General features: G+C 55.8%; 1 protein-coding gene and 1 non-coding gene across 4 annotated transcripts; one reads left to right on the top strand and one right to left on the bottom strand.

Annotated features, from left to right (window-relative positions):
• Positions 1-2,396: 2,396 nt before the first annotated feature.
• On the bottom strand, positions 2,397-2,468 carry TRNAE-UUC. The gene has a single exon. It is a non-coding gene; the product is annotated as a tRNA-Glu (tRNA).
• Positions 2,469-2,787: 319 nt separating this feature from the next.
• LOC120313227 (ras-related GTP-binding protein A) lies at positions 2,788-7,188 on the top strand. Of its 3 annotated transcripts, none has more exons than XM_039354911.1 (10): positions 2,788-2,905; positions 3,246-3,279; positions 3,360-3,459; positions 3,765-3,831; positions 4,111-4,333; positions 4,867-4,962; positions 5,286-5,408; positions 5,852-5,943; positions 6,412-6,527; positions 6,711-7,188. In XM_039354911.1, the coding sequence occupies exons 2-10, from the start codon at positions 3,253-3,255 to the stop codon at positions 6,806-6,808; spliced, it is 942 nt and encodes a 313-aa protein (XP_039210845.1). In that variant the 5' UTR covers positions 2,788-2,905; positions 3,246-3,252; the 3' UTR covers positions 6,809-7,188. The 3 variants fall into 3 exon arrangements, with proteins under 3 accessions (XP_039210845.1, XP_039210842.1, XP_039210843.1); XM_039354908.1 differs by having other exon boundaries at positions 2,864-3,016; XM_039354909.1 differs by having other exon boundaries at positions 2,871-2,999.
• Positions 7,189-8,427: the final 1,239 nt, after the last annotated feature.

The following is an 8,427-nucleotide window of genomic DNA, read 5'->3' as shown; positions in this document are numbered from 1 at the left end:
CCCGTTTGCTGAGAGAGGACAGTCCCGGAAGCCACCCGTCCGCCCCACGCTCGGGCTTCGGCAGATTGCAAGCGCTCTGCTCCCCTTGCCACGAGCGCGACGGGGTGCCCGGAAAGCCGGAGTTGCTCGGCGCAGTCCGCGGGCTGAGGAAGCGGCTCGCCTTTCCCGTCCTCCCACGCGCTGCTGCGGCATCTCTAGCTCGGTCGCGGCTCTGCAGCCGAGTACGGTTTAAAGAGCTCTCTCGGCGGCCGGGCGGTATTTCCTCGGCTATCCTGGGCAGCGGGAGCGAGGGGCTCGCCCGAGAGAGAAGCAGCGGCAGCCGGCCCGGGCTCTGGCGTCAGCGCAGAGGGCATCGTGATTGCAGAAATGGGTGCCACAGGCCAGTAAGCCAGAACAGCTCTCGGAGCAAAGAATGAAAGGCAGCATTAAGCGCAAAGAAAAAAGAATTTCCTTTTATTCAACCTTTCAAACTTTTAGATACAATGCTTATTTTTCATTTCTTTGTGGGCATTTATTTCATTGCTTAAGGTGGTCCGGTATGAACTCCTCTACAGCAAAAACCACAAAAACAATAGCATTTGATTTACAATTATTTATTTCAAATATTTAAAATACAGCCATTCATCTTAAAACTAGAACTCTGGGAGACTCGCAACCATAGAATAGCATCATACAAAAAATAAAAACAAGAACCAATAAATCTCCAATCCCCTGGCACAACTCAGCTCCTCTGATGAAACTTACAACGCCCTCCTCCACCTCCAACCTCTCCCTACCCACCGCCTGGGAGAAAAGTGGGGCCCTCCCCACTTCTCTGCCAAGTGGCCTTTTGGAGGCTCCGTGCAGAGAGAAATGCAGCCTCTCTGATAATAGTAGTAGTAGTAGTAATAATAATAATAGTAGTAGTAGTAGTAGTAATAGTAGTAGTAGTAGTAAAGTTGGAAGGGACCTTGGAGGTCATCTAGTCCAACCCCCTGCTCAGGCAGGAAACAAATGGCTGTCCAGTCTCTTCTTGAAAACTTCCAGTGTTGGAGCATTTACTGCTTCTGGAGGCAGGTTGTTCTACTGATTAATTGTTCTCACTGTCAGGAAGTTTCTCCTTAGTTCTAGGTTGCTTCTCTCCTTGATTAGTTTCCACCTGTTGACCAGAGCCCCCTCAGAACTCAGCAAAGAGAAGGCTGCTCTTGGCAGTCCAGCAACTGAACAGACATTCCCCTAGCCAGGTTTTCCCCTCCACATCAATAGCCCCCCCTCAAGAAGCTGGGAGCCCCCCTCCCCAGGCCAGAGGGTTGCTGCACTCCCCTGCCCTGTACAGGCCATTCTTCTGTAGCAGAGGGAACAGAGCAGCGTCCTGTTGGGGCTTCAGCTCCCAAGGAGACTCTTTGGGTCTCCTTCCCGTCCACGCAGCCTGTCACAATGAAGCAAAGGGCAAGGAGAAAGTCTCTTGAGAAGCACATGCATTTCAAAAAGTAATTCAGTTTTCTTCTCAAAGTGGAATTTCAAAAATAAATCCAATGGCAGAACAGTCTTTGGGATTCAGACTTACTGGATTTCTGCTTTGACTTCTAGAACAAAAGTATTTGGGAAACAGTTGTGATCCCTTCCCTGCAGAGAAGTCAGGTGCAAAGTAGGCTGGCTTTGGGGGCTGTCAGAGCTGATGCATCAGGAATCTTGGTGGGGGGCTTCTCCCAGGCCAAAAGGGCTGGGGTCCGTTCAGCGAGACAGATTTTCATGCCGCTGTCACAGAGGCTGCTGCCCTGGGCCCGCTTCCTCAAAGCCTCCGGGGGCGGCTCATGCCGAGCACAGGCGGCCCTGGGCTCCAAGTCCCGAACCGCGTGGTCAAACTCCAGCAAGAAGGCCTCCCGGGAGTCTCTGGCCGGCCCTGCCGGGGGGCAAGCACAACGTTTCAGGGCGTTCAGAAGCGGAGGGCGTCCAGGACCCCCCCTCCCCTCCCCTCCCCTCCTTTGGCCCGGAGTCGGGGGTCTCGCCCGGTCTCTTTGCCGGCTCGGCTTCGTTTCCCTCCAGGAGGATCAGCGCAGCGTCTGCGAGCATCCCAAAGATGCGAGCTTGGCCGGGGGAAGAGAAGCGAGACGAGGGCAAAGAGCCCGGCTCCCCCCCAGGCTCGGCCCACGCCCCGGCGCTCACCTCCCCCCGCCGCCATCGCCCCTCTGCCCCAGGCAGCCCCGCCCCCCGGAACCGGGCCGTCCAATCGCCGAAAGGGGAAAGGCCTCCAAGCAGCTGTTCCCCACGGCTGCCCTGTCGGCCAAGGGGCTAGTCCCTGGTGAGGAAGCGCGCTGGGACCTGGCCCTGCGTCCGGTTCTCAAGGAGCAGAGCTGGGGCTTCCGAGGGGGGCGGCCGCCCGATCCCTCGGCAGTAGAACAAAAAAAGGTCACGTCTTCCCATACCGGGAGTCGAACCTGGGCCGCCTGGGTGAAAACCAGGAATCCTAACCGCTAGACCATATGGGAGGCGGTGGTAATAGTAGTGCCAGATCGCCCCATCTGGCGTGGCCTGGGGAGTCCCGCCCTTACTGAAGACTTCCTCTGTGGAGACAGTGTACCCATAGTGCCGTCTGCGGGCTTACAGAGAGAACACCAATCTGGGCTTCGAATTCCCCGAAATGTCCTTCGTATGCGAACAGCAAGCCCGGCCTTGCTGCCACGGGGAACCGCGCGTAACTGCCTTCCCTGGCAGGGCTCCGGAGAGCGCGGCACCCTCAAGAAGCATGGTTCCTGAGGCTTCGCACGAGAAGGTCGCTCTAGGCGCTGCTGCCTCTGTGGTCAGCGTGTCGCATTACATCACCTGACCGAAGGAGGCGGAGTCTCCGGCGCGGCGGCGGTGCGGCTCACGTGACTGTCCCGAGGTGCCGCGGTGGGTTGGGCTGTCCGGAGCCGGGCGAGGACGGGTGAGCGACCTACGCGAGGCTGGGGCTGTGAGGCCTTCGGGGAGCAGGACGACGACGCGGAGAGGCTGCTGCCCCCGCGCCCCTCGGCCGCAGGGCAAGTCCCGAACACAGGTGGGGTTGCGCGGGCGCCCCGGTTCCGCACCTGCCCAGGGCCACCCCCGCCCGCGAAGACGCCGCTGAGCCACCCGTGCCGGCGTCCCGTCCGGGGAAGGCCGCGGCGGTCGAAGGGAGTCTCCCGGCGAGCCGGCCCAGGCCGCGGGACCCGAGCGCCAAACGGGTGTCCGGCCCTTGCCGCCCACTGACGTCCCCTCCCCCTCTCCCCACCCCCGTGTCTTTGCAGGCGTGGGATGCCGAACGCAGCCATGAAGAAGAAGGTAGGGCGGGCGGGCGGGGGGCCCCGGGGTGGCGGGGGCGTCTCCGCAGCGGCTACGTTGGCTCTTCTCCCCCCGCCCAGGTGCTGCTGATGGGGAAGAGCGGCTCCGGCAAGACCAGCATGCGGTCCATCATTTTCGCCAACTACATCGCGCGGGACACGCGGCGCCTGGGAGCCACAAGTAAGGGCCGGGCGGCGGTTGTGACTCGCGGAGCTTTGCTCGGCAGCACAAAGAAGGCGCTGCGCGTGAATCTTAAGAAAGGGCAGCAGAGCCCCCCAGACTGGCACACCCCCCCCCGCCTTTCTTTGGCTTAGACCTAGAGCATCGTGTGAAGGGAGGGAGCACTTGCGTGGACTCGAACAAGTGGGGCTCATTCAACAGGCCATGGTTCTTCAGCAAACCTGCTGTTCTGTGCTTTACCCCAGGTTCCTTCTGCTGGGGATGGTTTCACATCTCTGTAATTAATTTCTTATCTTTTTCTCCAGTTGACGTGGAGCATTCACATGTTCGGTTTCTGGGCAACCTGGTATTAAACCTTTGGGACTGTGGAGGGTAATTATTTTGTCTGCCCTTCCCCTACTTTTGGGTCCAAGGGCACTTCCAGGAGGAAGGGTGCCGACTGCCCCAGGAAAGCGCAACTAAGATCTCCAGGGAGTTCAGAAGGGGCCTCCCTGGGACCCTCAGCTGGCAGAGCAGAGCAGAAGCAGCTCTCTTACCTGGACAGGGGGAAGGAATCCCCCGTCCTCCCCCAGGAGTGTGTCCCCAGCCGAAAGCCCCTCTCTTCCTCTTTCTATCTGACTTGGCCTTTGAGGGTGGCTCTTCTCCTTCCAGCCAGGACACCTTCATGGAGAACTACTTCACTAGTCAGCGCGACAACATCTTTCGCAATGTGGAGGTCCTTATTTACGTCTTTGATGTGGAGAGCAGAGAGCTGGAAAAAGACATGCACTACTATCAGTCCTGCCTGGAGGCCATTCTCCAGAATTCTCCCGATGCCAAGATTTTCTGCCTTGTCCACAAAATGGATTTAGTACAGGAGGACCAGCGTGATCTGGTGAGGGTCAGCCTCCAAATAAAACGGGAGGCATCGCTTTCGGTCAGAGAGCTCTGGCAGGAACTGTAGCCTTTGGGAAGCAACAAGGCCCTCCTCCCTCCTGGTTTTCACTCTGGATGTGCACTGCTGCACCTGGTGGGGTTACTGCGGCTCCACTTGCTAAGGCATCTAAGCTTTCCTCTTTCAGAAACTGCTGCTTTTCCGTTTCTAGGCTTTGCCAAAATGTCTGTTGCCTCTACCAACAGCTGAGGGTGCAATGGGAGTCTGCAGATGACACAGGCTCTCCAACTGCAGAACTCCCTGAGTCCGGCAGGCAACTGTGGGTGCATAGGCCTGACTCCACTTTTAATCAACTCTGGGAATTTTTCCCCTTTTTCTTTGTAGATTTCTTGCTGAGGCCTTTCCAGTTTGTCCCCTTTTCCCAGCAGTGGTGGCCTTGCTGAGATGACTATGATCCTCTCTCTCAAAGAGGGCAGCTTCATTGGTGATGCTTATATTGACTGGGGAATTTGTCTTTTGTTTATTTTTATTAGATTTTCAAGGAACGGGAAGAGGATTTAAAGCGGTTGTCCCGCCCTTTGGAATGCTCTTGCTTCAGAACGTCCATCTGGGATGAGACCCTCTACAAGGTTTGTGCTTCTGTGCCATCATGGTAGCTATTCATGACCAAGTTATAAGCCATGAGCTGGAGGAAGCCCTGGGTTCAGATCCTTGCTTATCTACAGACTGTAAAAGTGGGGCTTTCAGTTTGTGAGCAGTAGGTAATGCTCCAGCCTCATCAATAGCTTCTCAAATCCCTCTGGGCTGTGGCTAGCAGAGATGAAAATTGGGCTGTTTTGTCCAAAGGCAAGTCCCTTCTAAAGGGCGGTTTCCTCCATTTGCTGACTGCCCAGAGGGTCGATCTCAGGATGGGACAAGAGTTCAGCTGTCTTCTGTGCTTCCTCATTGGCAGGCATGGTCCAGCATAGTCTACCAGCTTATTCCTAATGTTCAGCAGCTGGAAATGAACCTCAGGAATTTTGCACAGATCATTGAAGCTGATGAAGTTCTTCTGTTTGAAAGAGCCACATTTTTGGTGAGCAAAAAGATGGACTAGTCTCCAAGGATGGAGCCCACCCTGGGCATGAGCTGGGGAGGGGTCCTCCAAGTCTCCCACATATCTTGCTCTGGTTTCCAAAAGTGGAAGCCAGGATGTCCCCTTGCAAGAATAGGCCTCCATCCATTCTGATAGTGGGCATAGCTTGGACTCTGGTTCTCTGTGGCCGCTCGGAGAACCATGGTGCACAGTTCTACTGGGTGGTAAAGCTCCTCCATACGAGCTTGTCCTCCTTTGTCCTCTGTGGCTCCGCCACAATGGTTGGTGAGTATGGATTGGGGCTGGGGAATGCCCTCTTGGGCCCCTGAAGGCCCAACATGGCTTCGATGCTTCATCTTTCTCCTGGCTGGGAGTTTGGTTCTCAGCTGAATTCTTGCTCGGTTCAGAAAGCTGGCCTGATGCATTCGTGCCTCCTCTCACAGGTCATTTCGCACTACCAGTGCAAAGAGCAGCGGGACATTCACCGCTTTGAGAAAATCAGCAACATCATTAAGCAGTTCAAGCTGAGCTGCAGGTGAGAGCACAGGTCCGTCCCGGAGGATCCATTCCAGGAGAGCTCCCTCTGGGTCGACCAGGGGCACCGAGTGTCCTCCAGACCTGCCAGGCTGGGCAGGGCTCGTTTCTGCCTAGAGAAAGCGGAGACTTGCATCTCCGGACTCGGCAGGCAAGAGAGAGAGGCTGCCTTCTGGAAAGATCCACTCCCTGTGCCCACTGGGCAGGCCAGCCCGTGTTCTGCTCTTTTACCGCTGATGTCCATTGCAGTTCTCATGGATCCCATGGGAGTCCTGGAGCCCATTTTAGCTGTTCTTGACTGACAGAAGGAGGCCCTTCATTGGGGTGGGGCTGCCTTTCTCTGGAGTTCATGAACAAGCAAAGGCCTCTGCGTCCTCCGAGTAATGCTGGAGAGGGAGGCCTGAAGAGTAAGGGGGCTGTTTGGGATGGAGCAATTAACATTCTCCCCTCCTTTCTCCCCCCTCCCCAGTAAGTTGGCTGCATCTTTCCAGAGCATGGAGGTCAGGAATTCCAACTTTGCTGACTTCATTGACATCTTCACATCCAACACCTATGTGATGGTCGTCATGTCAGATCCTTCCATCCGTAAGTTGGAGAGCAGGGCTGTTCTTGGTCAGGCTGACCTTCGGGGGGCTGCCTGTGGAGGAAGTTTGTTTCACCTAGGCTGGGTTGCTGTGCTGGAGGGTCTTCTGGAAGGAGGCCTGCCCTTCCTGTCCCAGACCCACCCGGTCGTGCGGATGGTCTCACCTCCTCGGTCCTCTTTTCCAGCTTCTGCAGCAACACTGATAAACATCCGAAATGCCAGGAAACACTTTGAGAAGCTGGAAAGGGTGGATGGCCCCAAGCATAGCCTGCTGGTACGCTGAGCTCCTCTCTGGCTATGGCCAGCGGAGACACTCTTTTCCTCAGAGACTTCAACCATGGTGGCTGTATTGTGGGCTTTGAAATGTGTGCACTGCTTTCCACCGCTCTCTTCTTCTTTTCATCTTGGATGCTGGTCTCCCCGGGGGTGTTGGGCACACGGTGGACCTTGTGGACCTGCTGCTGCTGCTGCCGCCGCCGCCGCCAAAGTGGTGCGGAAGGTCCAAATGTCATGGACATCATAACCCTTCCCTAGTTTCCCATTCTGTTCCAAATGACAATAAACTACAAATGTGGGATACTTGCTATTTTATCAACAAGTTGCTAGAGTACATTTATAAATCTTGTCTTCAATCATGACAATAAAATTTTGTTACCAAGGACATCTGGGTTTCCAGAGCTCCACGTGTCTTTTCCTCTCCCCCCCCCCTTCTGCCTGTTGTGTGCTGCAGAGGGTGAACCTGAGCCTCTGCCTGGAAGGTGGGTGTTTTTCCAAGAGCCAATGTTGGGCCCTTCCCAAGAATACTCCGGGAAGGCTTGCCAACTGCCTGAGGACCAGCCCCAGGAACCGGACCACCAAGTCCATGGAGGGCTCCTGCGGAGCTGGACCTGGTTTAGTCATGTGCCCTGGGTTCTTTCTTGCACATAAATGAAACTATTGCATCGATTCTATTTGGAAGTCCATTCCCCACCTCATTAGGACAAAAGTTATGGAGATGATCCAGCCCCGCACGGGGGTCCATCTGGTCAGGAGCTGCTGAGGTCTGCAGCCTGGGAGTCTTGCCTGCTAGGGAGAAATGGGTGGATTTGCGGACCTTCTTAGCTCCAGGTAGCCCTTCTGTCTCATCTGAGGGGGCTCTGCTAGAAGATCACAGCTTGATGTGTACTTGAGAGCTGAAGAAGCCATGTTAGGCAAACATTTCAATCACTTCCTTCCTGTGCACTTCAGACAGCTCTGGTGACAATTCCAATGTCAGCAAGTAGCAACGTATCACAACCAGGTGGTTACGTTCAAATGGTGCACTAAGCTAGGGTTTAAGAAACCACCATCATCTAGAGTGATGTGTGTGAATCTAGGTTACCCTCTTTCCTGGACTGCTGCCCTCTTGCCCCCCCCTACCCCACTGGGTTGGGCTTGATCCCTGGAATTCTGTACACAAAAGGGAGGTGTCCCCATCAGCTGATGCAAGAAGCCCACCGTTGCTCTCTCACCCTGCCAGGCATCTCTAAGGGGGATCCTTTGCAGGCAAAGCTCATCCCTGCTTCCGGCTGCCAACAACCCAGAAACCCGCGTCATCTGCAGAGGGATTGCTGTGCAAAGCTTCCTGCAGCTGCACCAGAGCTGAAAGTTCTGCCCCCCCCCCCAATCCAGGGCACTTCCCAGGCTCTGCCACTCCGAGATTAGGGCCAGGGCTCTCCTGAAAGGGGCTGGGCAGCCAACCAACCTGCCTCCTCCCAGGACATGCCCACTGAGCCTCTAAAGGTCCTGCGGGTGACAGATGGCCAGAGGACATGTTGGGGAGGGGCCTTCCTGACAGAAGAAGGGAGAGTTTGGGCATTTCCACAGCAGGAACCTTCACTGCAAAGCTCTGGCCGTCCTCTTGGCTAAGGGGGAAAAGTCAGG

The sequence above is a fragment of the Crotalus tigris genome, unplaced genomic scaffold (assembly GCF_016545835.1).
Source record: "Crotalus tigris isolate CLP2741 ecotype Arizona unplaced genomic scaffold, ASM1654583v1 scf7180000018585.330925593:3314079, whole genome shotgun sequence".
NCBI classification, from domain to species: domain Eukaryota; kingdom Metazoa; phylum Chordata; class Lepidosauria; order Squamata; family Viperidae; genus Crotalus; species Crotalus tigris.
This window is presented reverse-complemented; position numbering and strand designations above follow the sequence as displayed.